Genomic DNA, 19,376 nt, shown 5'->3' on the forward strand with positions numbered 1-19,376 from the left:
GCGGAGCGCGGGGTCGGGGAACCGGCCCCGGGGGGCAGGAGCCGGGACTGGGACCGGGGCTGAGGCTGCGGCACCTCCAGGATGTGCGCGGGCTCGGCGCCGCGGCAGCACTACGGGCAGGAGCACCCGCAGCAGTACCGGCAGGAATACCGGCGCTGCCTGGAGCGGGAGCTCCGCCGGGGCCGCCCCGGCCCCTGCTCCGACCCCGCCTTCGGGCAGTGGCTGCGGCAGCGGCTGCGGCGGGAGCCGGCGCTGCTGGGGGCCCTGCAGGAGGACGGCCCGGCCCTGCTGGCCCGGGGGCTGCGGGGCTGCCCCGACCCGGTACCGGCGCTGCGGGGCCTGGCCTGCGCCTTCCGGCTGCTGGAGCTGGCGGCCACCAACCTCTACCTCTGCCCCTGGCGCAGGGAGTTCCGCACCGTGCAGGTGGGGCCCAGGGACAGCGGGGAGCACGCTGGGGAGGGCAGTGGGCTGGGGGTGCAGTGGGGCGGGGTGCCCGGTGTCCCCAGCTGTGCCCCGTCTCGTTGCAGACCTTCTCTGGTGCGTACGTGCACTTGCTGCGCCCGGCGCTCCCCGAAGCCGACTTGATGCAGAGCTTCAGCCAGCTGGGCTACAAACAGCATGACAGGCACCGTCTGACCATCTCCCAGCTGCCCCCCGCGCCCAACCTGGTCGCTGCTGCCTGTGGCTTCTTCGCCTGCCAGCTGGAGTGCGAGATCCTGGTGGAGGTGGTGCAGCGGCTGCGGCCGCGCCAGCTGCGCCCCGAGGAGCTGCTGGAGGCGCGGCGGGTGGCCGGGGACGCGGACGCCTGTGTGGAGATGCTGCAGCAGCTGGGGATGGAGCGCCGGGTGGACGCCGACTGCAGTGATGATGTGGACCTCTACCTGGAGACACCAGCCAGCCCTGAGGACACGGGGGGAGAGGATGCAGCCTCCCCAGCACTGTGGAAGGACCCTGGCAGCCCATGGGACATGCCCGGGAGGGGCTGGGACCACTGTGGAGATGGCAAGTGTGGGCAGGAGCAGCTGCCTTCCACAGGCAACCCTGAACTGAACACCTCCTCCTCTCACCTCCTCCCGGAGCAGGAACTTGGTAGAGCTGAGGATTTGCCCCTCACCATCCCCCAGGAAGCCCCCGCACTCCCCTGCTACCAGCTGCACTCCTGCCTGCGCCCGGGTGCGCTGCCCTCCTACTGCTGCAGCACCTGCCAGCAGCTCCACACCGGTGCCTGTGCAGCCGGGCAGCTCTGCCAGAGCCGGCACCGTGGGCAGGAGCTGCGTGGCGAGCGGCAGCAGCGGCTCTGGCTGCAGCGGACGGCGGTGGACATGCTGCTAGCCGACACTGCTGGCCCCTGGGCCTGACCCCCCGGGGGCCACCACTGGCTGTGCCCAGCCTCCACGACAGGGAGGGATGGAGACACCAAACTCACGCTGTTTGGCCCCTGGGACAGCAGGATTGTGCCGGGCTCTGGGAGGACGGGCCCCAGCGTTCTCCCCTGTAAGCGGCTCAGTAACCCCAGTAAAGCACGGCTGCCTCGTGGTTTGGTGTGTCCTGTCCTGGGGGGAGGAAGTGGGGAGCAGGGGCTGGACTGTGGTTGGTCCTGGGGAAGGGACAGAGCCTGTGGGACCACCCACTGCCACGTGGACCGGAGAGAAGGGCCAGACTCTGCTCAAGGCCAGTTTTGGGAGGCAGGGCCCAGGGGTGTTATTGTCCCTGGGGTGGGACATGCGACCCAGGAGAAGCAGAGCAGGGTCACGGCTGGAGACAAGGGACGAGGCCGCTCACTGCTGCACGTGCTTTTATTGATGGCAAAGTCGGGGTAACACCGTGCAGCCAGCACAGGGTCCACGTGGGACAGGGCTGGCCTCGCCAGCACCCAGGGGGGCCCCAGCCCCGTCTCTCCTCCCTCCTGTGCCTGGTCCTGTGCTGGAGGACATGGGATCCCAGTGCTTCCCCAGCTAGTCTGGGGAATTGAGTTCAGGATCCATCCCAGGCGAGGCGGAGCTGGCAGGGCCGGTGCTGTTCTGCAGCAGAACGCCATCCCGGCCGGCACACGCTGTGCCCGCCACGGGCCAAGGCTCATGGCTTGGTGCGCTTCGCCTGGCTCTCTGTCCCCGCACTGGTAGCAGCTGCCCGCTTGTTGCGGTGGTGGGGAAAGGTGGGCATGAGCTCTGGCTCGCAGGCTGTGGGGCAGGGACGGGGTCAGTGGGGCAGGAAGGGGGGTCAGCGAGACCCACAGCCCCCTGCCCCAGCGAGGGGCGACTTACGCAGAGGCTTCTCCTTGAAGTAGGAGCTCTCCAGGCTGTCCTTTGCTGTTGCTCTGCGGGGACAAGGGGACATAGCAGGAACCCCCACCCCAAAGGCGCTGACCTGCCCCTGGGGGCAGCCCCACCACGGGGTGACACAAGCAGCCCTGCCCATGCCAGCTCTTACCGCTTCTTGGGGTCATACATGAAGAGGAAGTGGAGCAGCCGCAGCCCGGCCTCCGAGAGCCAGGGGAACTTGTGCTTGAGGTTGTTGTAGGGCTGTTTGCGCAGCGTGTACTGGTTCACCAGCGGCAGCCGGGAGAAACCCTGAGGGACAGAGTGTCAGAGCGGCCAGGGAACATGGAGCAAGGGGCCGGGGGGGACAGGGGGCTGGCACCCATTCTCACCGGCCAGATGTTCTCGTTGGGCGTCCCCAGGAGCTGCACGATCAGGTCAATCTGGTGGATCTCGGAGGTGCCCGGCAGCAGCGGCTTGTGGGCCAGCAGCTCGGCGAGGATGCAGCCCACAGCCCTGCAGGATTTGGGGGGGCAGGAGAAGCCCCTCCATCGACCCCCCTGTGGGTTTGCAGTCCCCTGGGGCCCCCCTGCCCTCCCCTTACCACATGTCGATGCTGGTGGTCTGGGTCGTCATCCCCAGCAGCAGCTCGGGCGCTCGGTACCTGCGCAGGGGACAGCAGCGGCTCAGGGGGACGGTGGCACCAAGGAAGCCCCCACTACACTGCAAGGACTTGCCCGCATCCCTCTGAGCCAATGCAGCCCCTCCAAACTGGCCACTCACCAGAGTGTGACAACTTTGGGGGTCATGGGCTTTGGCGGCATCCCGTAGGTGCGTGCCAGGCCAAAATCGGCTGCAACAGAGACTCGAGGTCAGGTGAGCTGTGAGCCCCAGCTGTGTCACGGGGCACAGCGAGTGCTGCGGGCACAGCCACCACAGCTACTGGGGACTCACCGATCTTCACACAGCCTTTGTCAGTCATGAGCAGGTTAGACACCTTCAGATCCCTGCCGGGGAACAGAGTGGCTGGTCAGCACTGTCCTCCCGCTGTGGCCCCGGGCAGCTGCAGAGCCCCGGAGCTGAGCCAGCATGAGGAGAATCTAATCTCATCACTCAGTGGCCTCCCTGCCCCACCAGCTCCCGCACAGAGCTGGCGATTCACAGCAAACCCCCCCAGAGCTTCTCCCTGCAGTGCTGCCTGTGCCAGGACACGGGAGGTGAAGAATCGCCCCACAGTTCGGGGCTCGGCAGGTTCCCCTCCATCAGCCCCATCTCCCCCTTTCCCACCACGTTTGTCCTGCTGCCCCACCTGTGGATGATGTAGTTCTCGTGCAGGTACTGCAGCCCCTTGAGGACTTGCAGGGTGATGCACTTGACCTGCAGACAGAGAACAGGAGCTCTCACCTCTGTGAGTGCAGCACCAGCCAGGCAAACCCCAGAGGTTAAACCCCTACAGCTGCTTTGGGGCTGCGTCTGTCACCGCTCCGCAGCCTTTCAGCACCCGTGTCCTCCCAAGAGGTGCTCATGGGTTGGCTGGGGCATGTTTTGTCCATGCATTGTTTCCCTGCCTGTTTGTTCCAGCCCAAAACCCAGCCTGGAAAGTCCCCGCTGCATCCTGTGAGCACCAGCTCAGCCCATGGTCTCCAGGAATCCCAGCTCACCCCAGCCCTGCCCAAGGCCCAGGGATCACAAAGTCTGGGGATTCTGTGCTGGTGGCCACTGTGTTTTGTCTGGAGCAGTAACATGGTCTGAGGGGTTACGCACCCAAAGCTCAGCCCAGCTTTTACCTGAGCCTCTGAAAAAGGCGTCTGCATGTTCTCGAGAAGGCTGGCAAGGTCCTGCTCGCAGTAGCCCATCACCAGGAAAATGCTGTCACAAACAAGATGCGGTCAGGGGCCTCCCCCAGGAGGCATTCCCATGCAGGCCTGTGCCACAAGAGGTGGCTCAGGGGACCAAGAAGGGGCTGAACAGCAGATACGGGAGTGGGGAGGGCACGGGGGAGACCCTCACCTCTCCAGGTGGTTCCCCACAACCACCTCCTTCAGCTCCACGATGTTGGGGTGCTGGAGCTGCAGGAGCAGGGTGATCTCCCGCAGGCTGCTGACGGGCATTCCTGCGGGGAGCAACTGCCACTGCTTGGAGCAGGGGCCGGGACGCTCCCGCCCACCCCAGGAGCCGCCCCCGCTCCTCCATTACCATCCTTCTCGTTGTCCATCCGCACCTTCTTCAACGCCACGGTTTCATCTGTCAGGGTGTCCCGGGCCCGGTCTGGAAGAGCAGCACAGGCCACGCGCTCAGGACCAGAAAACAAACGCTGTTTTTATTGTGACCCCTCCTCTCAGCCCCAGTGTCCCCCAGCCCCACGCGCTCCCCGTGTCGAGATGTGGGCAGATGGGCTGCGGACCCCTCTCGCCCCCGCCCGAGAGCCACATGGCTGCCCTTACACACGATTCCGTAGGTTCCCTCTCCGATCCGGTTCAGCTTCTCGAACTCCTTAACGCTCCGGCATCGTCCCAGCTGGAAGCGAACGGCAGGTCAGAGGCGGCTCTGGGACGGCCCTCGGCGCTCTGTCACCGGGGACACGCCACCTCCACAGGTGACCGGAGTCCACCCGCCTCACCGGGCAGACCCGGCGCTTAAGGACCAAACGGGCGTTTTGGAAGCACCGCCCGGAGCGGCGTCTGGGGCAGAGGCGGCTCCTCCAGCCCTGGGCCGGGCTCCCCGAGGAGCCCCCTGGCCCGGCTGCCCCCGGCTCCGCAGGCACCGCACGCTGCCCGGGGCAGCCGCCCTCTCACCGGGCCCTGGACCCACTCCAAGCCCAGGCCCTGAGGCCTCCGCGACCCTCTTCCAGCTCCCCCCGGGGCCCCGCTCACCCTGTCGGCTGCCGGCACCTCGAAGAACCCGTCTCCCCGCAGGCGCCGCAGCCGCAGCGGCTGCAGCTCTTCGGCCGGGCCGCTCTCCGCCATGCTGGCCGCGCGCCGCCAGCCACGCCCCCTAACGCATGCGCCGCACCGCCTCCGCGCAGACCACGCCCCCCGCGCTGCCGCCTGACGACGGTTGCTAGGCGCGGCTGGGGCCCAGGCGGCGGGCAGCCTCGCGCCCGTGTAGCTCTGCCCCCTTATGGCCCCGCCCGCCGTGGCCGCTCCGCCGTGTGAGCCTATCCCGGCGTGACCCCGCCCCCAGTGCGTGTGACCCCGCCCCCTCGGGCGTCGCACCCGGCACACCCACGTGACCTCCCGGCCAGGCGGCACTCTCGCGAGAGTCGGGAGCGTGCACCCCGGAAGCGGCGGCCGCGGAACCCGGAAGCGGCGGCGGGGCAGGATGGACGGTGAGGGCGGGCGGGCGGTAACGGGGGCTCCGCCACGCCGGCCCCGGTGTGCGGGGCTGGAGCGTCTCCTGGTGGGCGGGGCCGGGCCGGGGGCGCACGGGGGGCGGGGCACAGCGGGGGCGGGGCACGCTGGGGCCGGGGCGCAGGCCCAGCCCCGGTCTCCGGTCCCGGCCTGGCCCCCGGTGCGCCGGCCCTGAGCCGCGTTCTCCTTCCCTTCCAGACACGCTGTTCCAGCTGAAGGTGAGGCCGCCGGCGGGCCCTTCGCCGCACGGACGGTCGGTCCCGAAGCGCCGGCAGCGGTGTCCATCCCCGGGACCGTCTGCCCGCTGATTCCACCGCGTCGGGGCTGCTGCTGCGGCCCGGTGGCTGAATCGGGCCCAGGCCTGCGGAGACCCGCCTTTCCGGGCTGTCTGGGAGCCCGTCGGCCGGGTTTGTCCCCCGGGGCCGCCGTTCCCGGCAGCGGGACGGACGTTCTCCCCGGTTTGCTCTGGGAGCCTCCACGGGGGACCCGTCTCAGCGGCTCCCGGGGGCGGCCGATGCTGGGCGGGGTGGGACGGGGCTCTGCTTCCCCCGGTCCCTGGTCCTGTGCTGCCGAGTTCCGGCACCGACCCGGTGATTTCTCCACAGTTCACAGCGAAGCAGCTGGAGAAACTCGCTAAAAAAGCCGAGAAAGACTCCAAGGCCGAGCAAGCCAAGATCAAAAAGGTGGGTGGGTCACGGGGGAGCCGTTTCCTGCTGGAAACACGCCCTGCAGAACCGGAGCGCCTTGTTTATAAACCTGTGGTGGGTTCCCTGTGCCAGCGGTTGCCCTTTGCACTTCCAGGCACTGCAGCAGAAGAATGTGGAGTGCGCGCGCGTCTACGCGGAGAACGCCATCCGCAAGAAGAACGAGGGGCTCAACTGGCTCCGCATGTCGTCCCGGGTGGACGCGGTGGCCTCCAAGGTGCAGACGGCCGTGACGATGAAGGGGGTAAGAGCCGCCGTGGCGTGGGGCTTCCAGATGGTCTGTGCCCCATGGAGAGTGAACATCAGCTCTTCCCTCTCACTGCCTTGAGCCTCCTTGGGCTCCCTTTCCCTGGGAAGGATCCTGCGTCAGTAACAGCAGTTTCTTCCTCACTGGCCTGGTTTTTTCTCTTAGAGGGATGTACCTTGTGTTTGAGGAGCATCTGTGAAGGAATCTCCCCTTGCAGGTGACGAAAAATATGGCCCAGGTGACCAAGGCCTTGGACAAGGCTCTGAGCTCCATGGACCTGCAGAAGGTGTCTGCGGTGATGGATAAATTTGAGCAGCAGGTTCAGAATTTGGATGTTCACACGTCAGTAAGTGCTGGGGTGCTCGGAGTGGTCTGGGAGGGTGGGCTGGGGAGGGCGGTTGGTCCCTGTGAACTGTAACGCGCTGGGTCTCAGGATTCTGCAGCAGCGCCCTGTTCCCCTCGGGAAACCCCCCAAGCAGCTCCCGCAGTTCTGCTTGCTGCATTTGGGGGGTGTGGGAGATGCTGGGGAGGAGACGAGTCCACTGCCTGGTGGGGAAGGAGTTTGCTGTGCAAAGAGATTAATGCAGCAGATGAAGAGAAAAGGTGTCTGTCCCTGTGTCACAGCAAACTGTCACGCAGGTTCCTCTCTGCAGTAATGGTGCTGTCAGGTTTAGGGCCATTGTCACCAAGGTGCTGGTGGCCACGTGGATTCTGCAGCTGGTTTGTTGGGCTTGGCTTTTCCTGCGGGCTGGGGTGACATCTGGTTCTGCTGCAGGTCATGGAGGACTCCATGAGCTCCGCCACCACGCTGACCACGCCGCAAGAGCAGGTGGACAGCTTGATCGTGCAGATCGCGGAGGAGAACGGGCTGGAAATCATGGATCAGCTGAGCCAGCTCCCCGAGGGCGCCTCGGCTGTGGGGGAGAGCTCCCTGCGCTCCCAGGAGGACCAGCTCTCGCGGAGGTTTGTTCCCTCCCAGGCCTTTCACCTCGTGTCCAGGCAGTTTGAGTCCGTTCCGGGGATCCCTCAAGGGTGTGCAGGGAAGCAGTCAGCCTATCGGGGCCAGCTGAGGGGGTGCTGAGCCCCCTTTCTCGCTCTTGGGCAGGCTGGAGCCCAGCAGTCCCCATGGCACCTGCGCGGTGGCCGTTTGGGGCTGTGGGGACACTGCGGGCCTGGGGATGGGGGTGGTTTTGGCAGTAGGCAGCGGGCTCTTGTACAGGAGGTGCAGAACAGTCCCCCTTGCTCTGTGCTCACCCTCACGCAGCTGCTGCCGCTCCGGGAACACTTGGCACTGACCATCAAACAGCTCCGGAACAGACTGTCTCACTGGAACTGCCCCAGGAGACGCTGAGGAGCTTCCTCTCCCTGTGCAGCCGCGGCTGGGGACCGGGGACAGGGGACAGCTCCTAGGCTGTGGCGTGGGGAGATGGGGATGGCACAGGGAGAGGGACAGGGGCTGCGGTGGCATGCACTGGCTGCAGGGCCCTGCAGGGTGGTGGTCGTGTCCTGTGGGGTGGTGGCCGTGTCCTGCTGCTCTCACCCTGTCCCTCTCATCCTGTCCCCTCCAGGTTGGCCGCGCTGCGGAACTGAGCTGTCCTCTCAGACCTGTGGACGGCTGCCCCGCACGGGGTCCAGCGTGTGGGGCGGAGGAGCCCGGGGTCCCCCCCACGTCTGTCACGTCCTCCCTCTGCCCCAGCGGCACTGGCCGTCCCCTCCTCCGGCTGCACGTCTCCAGCCCTGCCTGCCTTCAGACTCTTCTTCTGGGGTGTGACGGCGATGATGTTTCCCAGCGATCCTGGCAGGGGGTTTCTGTGCAGCGGCGGCCTCTCTGGGCTGGAGGAACATTTTGCTGGGTCTGATTTCAGGGTGTTTGTTTATTTGAGGGTTGTTGCCAGTTCCCGGCAGTGTCCCGTGGTGCAGCTCCTGATGTAACCCTAACCAGATCCTCCTGGGGCAGGTTGCGGTGACTCCTCTGTACGCAGCGCACGCCTGTTCTCTGGTTTCAGCTGGGTCTCTGAGCTGCGGGTTGTGTTTTTCTTGGGAAAAGGAGCTATTTACGTGGCGCAGGGAGATCCCCCTGGGCCTTCCTCTGGCAGCTGGTCAGGACAGGGTTGTTTTCCTGGCTTCAGTGTTTCTGGGAAGGTTGGTGCCTTGTGGGAAGGGGAGGTGACATTGCGCTATCACTGCCCTCGCCGGGACCTTCCCCAGCCCCCTGTGTCCTGTTTGCCAACTTCACCTCCGTGTCCTGCTGGGCCAAACCTCCCTGGAGCTCCGTACCGCAAAGTGGCCTTCGAGACGCTCATCCCACCCTGTGTCTGTGAATCCCAACGTTCCGCTGCCACCTGGAAATGATTAATCCAGCCCTGACCTCCCTGTGGAGCTGGTGGAAGCAGCCTTGTCCCCAAAGGTGGGATGGGTGTGACATTAAACACTAAACCATCGTGCGCTGGCTGCAGCTTGTGCCCTGGATTTCTGCTGCTACTTCCCTCTGCTGTACCCCCTTGCTGCTTCTGCCCTGTGTCACCTGGCTCCATGCGAGGGGCAGCTTTCCGTGTCCCCTCTCGCTGCTCATGGGGAAACATGTCCCCTTGTCACCCGGAGCCTTTCCTGGCTTGCGGGATGGGTGGGAAACTTGCCGGGAAGGGATTGAAGTTCCCTCTGGCTCTCATGAGGAGGAACTTCACCCTTCTCACCACAGGCCTTGGCTGTGCCATGCAGCTGCTGGCAGCTCTGATTCATCATTTTACAGGGAATTTCAAGGCTGTTTTGGGTGGAGGGGTGACAGGAGGGCGGCTCCCTCCCACCCTAGGGCAGGACTCGCTGCAGGCTGGGGTCACCCCCCGCACTTGCAACCCAAACACTTTTTGCTATTTTGATTATTTTTTCTGAGTTCAGTGGCCTTTGCAACGCGTGGCCGGTGACCCCAGAGCCTTCTCCCCCAACACCTGCTGCGAGCTGGTGACCAGAGGGACGAGGAGGCGGCTTTGGGCTGCAAAGTCACTTGTGCGTGGTCGAGCGTTGGATCTTGTGCCCCCTCCCCATGGGCTGAGCAGAAAACAGGACCCTCAGCGATTTGTGCCTGCACTGTGGAGTGGGACAGCGGCTGGGGCCACCATGGAGCCAGGGTGTCCTGGTGTCTTGTTTGGTGATGCCCGTGGGGCCGGGACGTGCCCTGTGGCCTGGGGAGCCCCCACCCCTGGAGATGCTCCCTCTTAGTGTGGTGTTTTCTGTCGTTTCATTTGTGTTTCATGTTTTTAAAGCTTTTCTCATTTGCCTTTTTCTTCTGTTGGTTTACATTCTGCCATTTTCAATAAACAATCCCTGAACATACATCCTGCTGTGTCCAGGGGTTCAGACAAGAGGAGGGGGCTTCACAGTCCCCTCTGCTGGCGGCACAGCGTGGTGGCTGCGCCCTGTCCCCTGCCTGGCACCAAGACCTGGGACTGTGGGGCAGAGCGGGGAGGAGGAAGGGCCCGATCCTGCTCTCACCCAGGGGTCACTGCCACTGGGGGTGCTGGACAGGACCCCTTATGTGTCCCCCCACACCAGGAGCAGTTCCCTTGGTGCAGCCAAGCTGGGGAACCGGTGTGAGCAGGAGCTACTGTGGCCCCGGTGCAGCCAACACGGGCTCCAGCCAAGCTCCTTTCCCCAGCGCGGTTTTCGGGTCCCCAGCTCCCTGTGCCCTTCACATCTTTCTTTTCCAAGGGGGATGTCCCCAGGCAAGGAGCCCCAGTCCCGCTGTTGGCACCCACGGCAGCAGCTTTGTCACTGGGGATGGTGGCTGTGGTCACTGTCCTGGCAGGGAACCGGGTGCAGCCCGTCCCATCTCTGTCCCTTCCCAGTGCAGTCCCTTCCCCATGCCTGTTGCTTCCTTGTCCCCTCCCTTTGCCCATCTCGTCCCTGTCTCCTCTGGGGGACTGGCAGCCTGGTCCCTTTCCCTCAGCCAATTTGCGAATGCCACAGGAAGATGTTTCTCCTTCTCCTGCCTGTTTTCCTGGTGCCCAAAACCGCCTCCACTCCAAAGACAGGCTGTTCCCAAATGTGAGAGGAAACTGCTAAGAAAATAATTGAGTAGCTAATTAATTAGCTAATGATTAATGGAAGCATCCTGCGGAGGCAGCCCTACAGCCACCCCAGCCATGTGTTACAGCGATGTGTCACTCCCTGTGCGGTGACAGTTTCCTGGTGTGCTGGGCTGGGTGCCCACCGGGCCCCTGTGCATCTGTCCCACCGTGGACGTGGAGCTGGAGTGGCTGGCAAGGCCAGTGACATGTTGAGGTGGCCAGTGATGTGCTGAGGTGGCTCATCACCTCCAGCCAAGAGCCGGCCATGGGGCTGGTTGTCCCTGTGGGGTCCCAGTGCAGACACGGCTGCAGGTGGTGCTGGAAACACAGCTTTATTTCACTCACGGTGCGAAGAGGCAGCACCATCAGGCCCATCCTGGCAGGCACCGGGCCAGCTGCCACCGTTGCGCTGGGCATGGTGCTGGGGCTGGGTGCTATGGGAACAGGGAGCGGAGCAGTACTAGTGCCAGGGTTGCCGGGGCGAGCTGCCCTGTGCTGGCACCACTGGTGCTGCTGTAGCCATAGAAAGTCCTGCACGTCCCCTCCAGCTCCTCGGTGGCGATGGGTGTCTCTAGGGGAGCCGTGCCCTGCAGGGCCACCTTCACCTGCATGGGGACAGTCCCCGTGCCCTGTTCATCCACCTGCCCCATGTGTCCCTGTGCCACCCCATGCCCCCATATGTCCCGAGGTCCTACGGGTCTCTTCTGTCCCATGTGTCCCCATGCCTGGTGCTCCCCAAGCCCCATATGTCCCCATGTGTCCCCGTGCCCCACGTGTTCCTATGGCCCATGTGTCCCCATGTCCCGCTCACCTCCTCCACCTTCCTGAAGACACGGATCAGGTTTTCGGCCAGGGCTCCTCTCACCTCGGCTTCTGTCCAGTTCCTCGCCAGCAGCTCAGCCACCAGTGCCGGGTACTTGGAGACGTCCTCCAGGCCGGTGGGGACCCTGTGGCAGCCCGCTGCTCACAGCTGTGCTGTGATGGGGGCAGGAACCTCCCACGTACCTCCCCGCAAGACCACACAGCCAGGGACACGCTGCCCCATCCCACCAGTGCAGCCCATCCCGCTCGCGTCACCCGCTTTACCCTGGGACCCCATCGTAGTCCCCACCAAAGCCAACGGACTGGGCACCGGCCACATTCTTCACGTAGTCCATGTGGTCTGCGGGCACAGAGGGGACGGAGTGAGCAGGGCAGGGGGGACATGCTGCCACCCCCATTGCCCACTCGGGCACCTGCCTCACCTGCGACATCGTACAGTGTGGCCGTGTCCCCGCACGTCACGTACGCGTTGTAGAAGTTGACCATCACCAGGCTGCCTGTGGAGGCCTGGGGGAGAGGCAGCCCTGAGCCACACGGCCCCCAGAGCTCTCTGCGCGCGCCTGGCCCCGGCACTCACCACCATCCTCAGCACGTCGTCGGGCACGTTGCGGCGGTGTTGGCAGAGGCTGTAGGCGGACGAGTGGCTGAAGATGACGGGGGCTTTGGAGATGTTCAGCACCACCTTCATGGTGTCCACTGAGACATGGGCCAGGTCCACGATCATGCCCAGGCGGTTCATCTCCTCCAGCACCATCTGTGGGGACGGGGATGGGGATGGAGAAGGGTGCGCAAGGGGCCATGGTGGCCTCACGCTGGGGGGACATTGTGCACCCAGGGCACCCTCTGTTCTGCTTAACCACCCGGCGTGGGGTGGTGGGTGCCAGTACCACATCTCCTCACCCCGGTCATTGCTCCCAGGTGCCACCACCGACCCTGTCCCCACTCACCTTGCCAAAGGGCGAGAGGCCGTGGTGCACAAGTGGGTCATCCCCAGTGTCCACCAGCCAGTTGTCAGCCCTGTGGAGGGGGTACAGCGTCAGGACGGACCCCTGTCCATGTGTCCCTGCTTGGCTGTCCCTGTCACCTTGTCCCCAAGGGCTGCTACCAGGGGGTGTTGCAGCTGTGGGTGAGGGTCATGTAGCGGACGCCCAGGTGGTAGAAGGTGCGCAGGACACCCAGGCTGCTGTCAATGGAGTGTCCGCCCTCCACCCCGATGAGACTGGCCACCTTGTTGTTCTGGAAAGCCTGCTGGATGCCTGTGGGGAGAGGGGCATCAGCAGGGGCGCACCGGGGCACCCATATCCCCAGGGCAACCACATCCCAGCCCTGCTCACCATCGCTGTCCACGACACAGGCGAAGGTCTCAGGATAGAGCTCGCACATGCGGTGCACCACATCGATCTGCTCCAGCGTGCGCTTCACCGCATCCTTGTTCTGTGTGTCGCAGGGCACGTACGCCGACCAGAACTACCCACGGTGGCACCCCGTCAGCACCAGGAGCTTGGCCCTGTGCCCGCTGCCACCCGCCCAGTGCCCCTGGCCTCCCTGATGCCCACCCGGTGTGTATCCCCTGCTGTCCCACCTGCCCACCCACGTGCCCGCTGCGCAGCTTGGGGATGTTGGTGTGGGTGCCCTCCAGCAGTGTCAGGTTGGCCTCTGGCAGCTTCAGCTGGTTGTTGAACCTCTTGAGGAGCTGCCAGGGCAGGTCGTTGTGCCTGGGCAGGGAGAGAGAGGGAGTGAGGGGCTGTCTGTCTGCCTGCCTGCCCATCTGTCCACCCAGCCTCCTGGCTGCCCATTGCCCTGTCTGGCTGTTCATTTGTCCCCACTTATCTGGCCAGCCTTGCATCCAACCATCTATCTTCCATCCACTCATCCTGGAGACATTCAAACCCACCTGGACACCTTCCTGTGTAACCTCATCTGGGTGTTCCTGCTCTAGCGGGGGGATTGGACTGGATGAGCTTTTGAGGTCCCTTCCAATCCCTGACAATCTGTGATTCTGTGATACTTCCTTCTTTCCTTCCATCCATCCAGCCATCTATCCATCCATCTGTCTGTTCATTCATCTATCTATCCACCTCTGTCCATCCATCATCCATCCTTCTGTGCACCCACCCATCCATCCAAACATCTGACTATCTATCTGTCTGTCTATGTGTCCACCCGTTCATCCATCTGTCTGTCCATCCATCATAAATCAATCAATAAATGAATCCATTCACCACCCGGTCCTTCTGCCCACCCACCTGTGCCCCTTGTGGGACCCCCTTTCCCAAACACCAGGGAGCCAGGGGAGGTTGGGAATCCCCCCACATGTACCCCTGCACCCCCATCCCCACGCAGCCCTCAGAGCCAGCCCAGCATCCCTCCACCAGGGACGTCACTGTCACCACCACGGGGATGTCACCAGCACCACTGCGGGGATGTCACCATTACCACCGCAGGAATGTCACCATCGCGCGGTGTCCCGCACCCCACAGTATCACTGGGGAAGTGCTGGGGGCTGCACGCATGGGCTGGCTCCTGCTTCTCCCCTCCAGCGTCACCATCCCCCCACATCCTCTGGCTTGGCACCAGGCTGGTGCCTGCAGGGCCACGGGGACCCTGAGGGGGACAAGAGCCACCCAGTGCTGTCGGGAACAGGGGCACCAGTATGAAACCGGGGGCATCCCTAAGGACACAACCCCGGAAAACCTGCTTGGCCCTGGCAGGGACTTCCCCCAGGGCAGCCTGTCGCTGCTTCCCGGCACCCTGCCCGCTCCCCTGGGGCTGCCCCGCCGGGGATCCCCTCAGCTGCCCGACATGGGCTGCCCGGCACGGGGATCCCCCAGGAGAGCTGTCCCTGAGGGGGGTTTCTGGCTGGGTTTTCCTCAGGGCACCAAGATGCAAGCACACCGCGGCAGCGGGCGACCTTTGCTCACCCGTCGATGACCGGCGTGATCGCCATGATGCGCTCAGCCTCCTCCTGATGATGCTGCCCGGTGCAAGGCAGGAGCAGCCGCAGGGCCAGCGCCAGCGCCAGCATGTTCCCTCCTGGCATCTTCGCCCGCTCCGTGCCACTGGGGATGAGCTGGGGTGACCGGCCACTGCTGAGCGCACACACCCGGACGACTGCCCCGCTTCACCGGCTGTCCCCCTCCTGCCGTAAATAAATAACCAGGATCCACAGCCGTAACCCCTCCCTGAGTGCCCTGTGCCCGGCCCCGGCAGCGCCCAGTGCGGGGACACCGAGATGGCACAGCGGTGACAGCCACCCCCAGCCTGGCCCCGGGTGCAGGGCTGTGCCGGGACTCTCTGCGGAGCTGCGCTCGTGCTCCCTGCCCCTCTAATGCAGCCCAGATTTTTTTTGCTGGGAAAAGAGCCAGTCTCACCCCTGCCTTGGTCTCCCCAGCACTGGCACCCCCTGGCACCCCCAGCCTGATGCTGGCACCCCTGGCTGAGCACCAGTACCCACCAGCAGCCCCGCTGCCAGCACCCCTGTCCCCGGCTCACCCTGTCCCCGCCACGCTCTGGCAGCTGCTGTCTGCTATGGCTCTGGAAGATGTTTTCCAGCTTGCGTGCCGGCGACGGCACTGGGACAGGCTCCGGCCACCCCAGAGCCGCCCCCCACCATGGCGTTGGGCGCGGCTGAGTGCCGCCGTACCCCGTGGTTGTGTGGCAGGGCTGTCCCGCCGCAGAGGAGACGGGGGACAGCAGCTGGGGTGGCACAGCCATGGCCTGGGGCTGTCAACAGTGTCCAATGTGTGCTGGGGTCCCCTGCCCCATGGTCCCACTGTAGCGCTGTGCAGGGGGAAACTGAGGCAGCCATTGGTCCTGCAACCCAGTTCCCGAGGCAGGGGCACCCCGGCTGTTTTTGGTGCGGTGCCAGCAGTGGCTGCGGTGCTGTGTGTGGCAGGAGGTGCTGGGGGCTGCTGGGAGCGGTGCAGAGCCACGTGGCAATGGCCATCCCTGCTCCCCATCCCGGGTGCACCAGGATGGGGATCCCTTCCTCTGGCACGGTGCCAGCCGTGGGGAGCCCAGCTGTGGGGCACAGTGTGGGGTTGGCACCCCCGGGATCACCACGGGCTGGCATGGCTGGTATGGCTCCCTAGCACCCATTGCATGCCCAGGTGAGCAGGGTGCCCCAGCGCCCTGGCTGTCCCGGCTGCAGCGGTGGGTCTGGCCGTGCAGGACCCCCATCCCACCCTATGGGTGCCCCCAGTTCAGGGCCGTCCCGCAGCCCCTGGCCCCCCCGGCATCGCTCTCCCGCCGCTGGCCCCAGTGTGGCCGTGGCCGGATCCCTGATTCCCCAGCAGGAATGTGCCGGGGGGGGCCCGGCCCCCCGCGACGTTTCCTCTTTTGCAGCTATTTAAGGCCGGTTGCCAGCACGGCCCCGCAGCGGCTGGACCATGGAGCGGCTGGAGGTGACCGAGACCTTTGCCGGCATCTCCCTTCCCGGCCACCTCCACACCCAGGAGTCCCTCGGCTTTGCCACCACCTTCCCCTTCCGCCCCAGCGACGTGCTCATCGCCACCTACCCCAAATCGGGTGAGGGACCAGGGGGTGAGAAGGGTCCCGGAGGGATGGGGGCAGGGAGGGTCCCAGGGGTGTGAGGGGTCAGTGGGCAGGGATGAGGACCCACAGGCTGGCGGGGGGGCGTGGGCAGGCTGTGCCGCACAGCCCCCAGCTTGCCAGCAGGACCCGGAGCTGCTTGCATGGCCAGGAGGTGGCTGGGATTGGGGACAGCCCCTCCCTGGGCAGGACACCCCGGCCCCCACAGCCTAGTGCCCACCGGTCTCTCCAGGCACAGCACAGAGGACCCACAGCCATTGTCTGGCAGCCCCCCGAAACTCCTGCCCCTACCCAGCCCTGCCATGTCCCCAGCCCCAGACTGGTGTGGCTGGTGAGGGCTCTGGGGGTCCCACATGGCACTGCCAGCCCCCTGCCATTTTGTGCCATGCTGAGTTATTCCATGCCACGCTGTGCCATGCCTGGCTGTGCCCTATGATGGCATGCCATGCTGTGCCATGCCATGCTGTGCCACACCGTGCTGTGCCCTGCTGTGCCATGGCACGCTGTGCCACAGGTGCTGTGCCATTCTGTGCTGTGCCATGTTCTGCCCTGCTGTGCCATGCTGTGCCGTGCGGTGCCTGATGGCTGCCTCCCCAGGCACCACCTGGATGCAGGAGATCCTGACGCTGCTGTTCAGCCGCGGTGATGTCCTCCCCGCCAAGACCATCCCCAACTGGGAGCGGGCGCCCTGGCTGGAGCAGATCTACTTCAGGGATGCGCTGCGGGACACAGCCGCCCCCCGGCTCATCACCACCCACCTGCCTGCCCATGTCCTGGCCCCTGCGCTGCAGAGGAGCAAGACCAAGGTGAGGGGGGCTGGGACAGGCTGGGGGGTCCCCATGGGGGAATCCCCTGGCCACAGAGATTCCCGCAGCCGGTGTGATTGCCGGGGGCTTTCTGAGTGGAATCCCCCCGGCTGTGGGGCTGATGCTGTCCCTCTCCAGGTGATTTACGTGGCTAGGAACCCCAAGGATGTCGCCGTCTCCTTCTACCACTTCCACCGCCTGGCAAAATTCCTGCCTGACCCCGGCTCCTTCGACACCTTCCTCACGCAGTTCCTGGAGGGCACAGGTAAGGACCAGCAGGTCCCCAGGGTCCCAGGACTTGGCCACAGGGTCCCCCCATCATTCTCATCTTCCCCCAGTGCACTACGGCTCCTGGTTTGACCACATCAAGGGCTGGCTGGGTCAGCGGCACCTCCTGGACATCTTATATGTCACCTACGAGGAGCTGCACCAGGTGAGCTCCTGCATGTCCCATCCCTGTCCCCACCGGCTGCCCGGGGCTGACGGTGACCCCGGCGCAGGACCTGCATGGCACGGCACAGCGACTCAGTGCCTTCCTGGGCTGCGCGCTGGCGCCGGAGACACTGGGAGCACTGGAGCAGCACTGCAGCTTTGCCAGCATGCGTGACAACGCCATGGCCAACTACACCCTCATCCCCCCCGAGATCATGGACCACAGCCAGGGACGCTTCATGCGGAAAGGTGAGGGGGTGAGGGGACACGGGGGGGACACGGGGGGCACTGGCTGCAGATGTAGCCTCACTGTCCCCTGTCCCCTTGTCCCGCAGGTGAGGTGGGGGACTGGCACAGGCACTTCACCCCCCAGCAGAATGCCTGCTTCAACCGCATCTACCAGGAGCAGATGGGGGATGTGGAGCTGCCCATGCCCTGGCCCATAGCCTGAGGGGCCGGGGCGCCAGGGGAGCCGGTGACACTCCATTCTGCTGCTGCACAACATGACTGCCCCCCCGCCACTTGCTGTGTCACACTGTGGGGGGGACACACTGCATGGGGAGCCCCCCAGCACCTCCATAACTTATACACCCCTGTGCAGTGCCTCAGGGGCCAGGGCTGCAGTGAAGCTGGGGATCTGATGCATGGGGGACGGGCTGCATGACACTCCCTGGGACAGGGGACTTTTCCGACTACACATTGTGACCATCCCAGTGGCCTTTGCATGGCCATGACCCCTCTTTCCGCCCAACCCATTCCGCAGAAATAAATATTTATTGCCGTTTCCAGCCAGGCAGCACATTCCCACGGATGCGGGGCGGGAAGCGGTGCTGGCGGCGGGAAGCACCCGGCGTTATCAGGGGTGGGGACCCATCCCCAGGGACATTATCTGTGCTGGGGGACAATGACCAGGCTGCCAGGCCCGGTGACAGGTCATGGCACAGCTGCACAAGTGTCAGGATTTGCCGTGGAGCCCATGGCACGGAGCCCACCCTGCCCGTGCTCCCAAGCCCAGCGGCACGGCCGGTGGGTGCAGCCTGGTGACATCAGGCGCCCCCAGCCCCGGAGGGTCCCCTGTCCCAAATGGGGGTGCCAGGGCAGCCCTGCCCATACCCAGGGCCAGCGGTGCCGCAGGCTCGTCAGGCGCCGGGTTTCTATGGCAACGTCTATTATCCTGCTGTACAGGCGATGAATCAGGCGCTATAAATACGTGGGGGATCAGGGCGGCGCGGGTGGGAGTGCCAGCAGCGCCAAGGGGCACGGCCGCTGGGCATGGCCATGCGGTGACGGGTGAGCAGCTGCCCGTGGCACAGCTGTCTGGACAGGGACAGGCTGGCACCCTGTGACAGCAGCACGCTGGAGATCTTGGGTGGCTCCTGCCCCATGATGACTGCCCAGGGACACAGTGTCAGTCCCTGTGGTGGCCCTGGGTCACACCCCACTTCAGTGGATGTCACCTCCCCAGGAGCATCTGCCTGGTACTGTAACAGCCAGCACTGAGACAGTGACACACAGTGCATGGCACAGGGTGAAGGACACATGACAAATGGCACAGTGTGGCATACAGCACATGTCGGGGACAGCCCATGATCCAGAACATGGCACATGACATGCAGCACAGAGCACGTGGCACATAGCAACATGTGTGACACATGGCACACAGCACATGGTACGTGGCAATGCACATGGCACACGAAACACAGTACAGGGCACATGGCGCAACACGGAGCCCATATCATGGAGCATGCATCAGGCAGCACACGGAACATGGTATGTGGTACATGGCACAGTGCATGGCATGCAACATACAGCACATGGCACACAGCATGTGGCATGTGGTGCATGGCACAGGGTAAACAGCACAAGGCACAGCACATAGCACACGGCATGTGGCACACAGTACATGGCTCATAGCGCACAGCACATGGCACTTGAGACATATCACAGGGCACACAGTGCATGGTATGCGACACGCAGCACATAGCACAGCACATGGCACGTGGCACACGGAACATGGCACGTGGCACACATCAGACGGCACGCGGCAGAGCGCTGGGCAGGGGGACGGTGCCGGCACTACTTCCCTCCTGCTGCCGTGGCCTGGATTTCAGGGCAGCGGCACAGCGGGTGTCCGGCTGCTCC

The 19,376-nt window shown here is 64.7% G+C and overlaps 5 protein-coding genes across 5 annotated transcripts; 3 read left to right on the top strand and 2 right to left on the bottom strand.

The window, feature by feature from the left end:
• The first annotated feature begins 81 nt into the window (after window positions 1–81).
• Window positions 82–1,536, top strand: SPATA2L (spermatogenesis associated 2 like). Its single transcript, XM_065028739.1, has 2 exons — window positions 82–423; window positions 528–1,536. Exons 1-2 carry the CDS (start codon window positions 82–84, stop codon window positions 1,356–1,358), a joined length of 1,173 nt encoding a protein of 390 aa, XP_064884811.1. The 3' UTR covers window positions 1,359–1,536.
• Window positions 1,537–1,778: 242 nt separating this feature from the next.
• On the bottom strand, window positions 1,779–5,292 carry CDK10 (cyclin dependent kinase 10). The gene is made up of 13 exons (XM_065028737.1): window positions 5,132–5,292; window positions 4,703–4,775; window positions 4,455–4,526; window positions 4,269–4,371; window positions 4,046–4,127; window positions 3,568–3,635; window positions 3,213–3,265; window positions 3,042–3,111; window positions 2,863–2,922; window positions 2,651–2,774; window positions 2,431–2,570; window positions 2,265–2,317; window positions 1,779–2,180 (listed from the first exon to the last, which is right to left on the bottom strand). The coding sequence occupies exons 1-13, from the start codon at window positions 5,222–5,224 to the stop codon at window positions 2,077–2,079; spliced, it is 1,095 nt and encodes a 364-aa protein (XP_064884809.1). The 5' UTR covers window positions 5,225–5,292; the 3' UTR covers window positions 1,779–2,076.
• Window positions 5,293–5,418: 126 nt separating this feature from the next.
• Window positions 5,419–9,891, top strand: CHMP1A (charged multivesicular body protein 1A). Its single transcript, XM_065028741.1, has 7 exons — window positions 5,419–5,586; window positions 5,807–5,826; window positions 6,214–6,291; window positions 6,410–6,556; window positions 6,777–6,905; window positions 7,335–7,522; window positions 8,128–9,891. The coding sequence occupies exons 1-7, from the start codon at window positions 5,580–5,582 to the stop codon at window positions 8,147–8,149; spliced, it is 591 nt and encodes a 196-aa protein (XP_064884813.1). The 5' UTR covers window positions 5,419–5,579; the 3' UTR covers window positions 8,150–9,891.
• A 1,048-nt stretch (window positions 9,892–10,939) lies between these two features.
• Window positions 10,940–15,083, bottom strand: DPEP1 (dipeptidase 1). The gene is made up of 11 exons (XM_065028738.1): window positions 14,938–15,083; window positions 14,367–14,584; window positions 13,028–13,160; window positions 12,780–12,912; window positions 12,551–12,701; window positions 12,393–12,462; window positions 12,023–12,199; window positions 11,868–11,952; window positions 11,710–11,785; window positions 11,435–11,570; window positions 10,940–11,228 (listed from the first exon to the last, which is right to left on the bottom strand). Exons 2-11 carry the CDS (start codon window positions 14,483–14,485, stop codon window positions 11,058–11,060), a joined length of 1,251 nt encoding a protein of 416 aa, XP_064884810.1. The 5' UTR covers window positions 14,486–14,584; window positions 14,938–15,083; the 3' UTR covers window positions 10,940–11,057.
• A 629-nt stretch (window positions 15,084–15,712) lies between these two features.
• Window positions 15,713–18,022, top strand: LOC102089553 (sulfotransferase 2B1). Its single transcript, XM_005504843.3, has 6 exons — window positions 15,713–15,972; window positions 16,594–16,802; window positions 16,941–17,067; window positions 17,141–17,235; window positions 17,303–17,483; window positions 17,570–18,022. The coding sequence occupies exons 1-6, from the start codon at window positions 15,834–15,836 to the stop codon at window positions 17,683–17,685; spliced, it is 867 nt and encodes a 288-aa protein (XP_005504900.2). The 5' UTR covers window positions 15,713–15,833; the 3' UTR covers window positions 17,686–18,022.
• The last annotated feature ends 1,354 nt before the right edge of the window (window positions 18,023–19,376 follow it).

Source organism: Columba livia, chromosome 13 (genome assembly GCF_036013475.1).
Source record: "Columba livia isolate bColLiv1 breed racing homer chromosome 13, bColLiv1.pat.W.v2, whole genome shotgun sequence".
NCBI classification, from domain to species: domain Eukaryota; kingdom Metazoa; phylum Chordata; class Aves; order Columbiformes; family Columbidae; genus Columba; species Columba livia.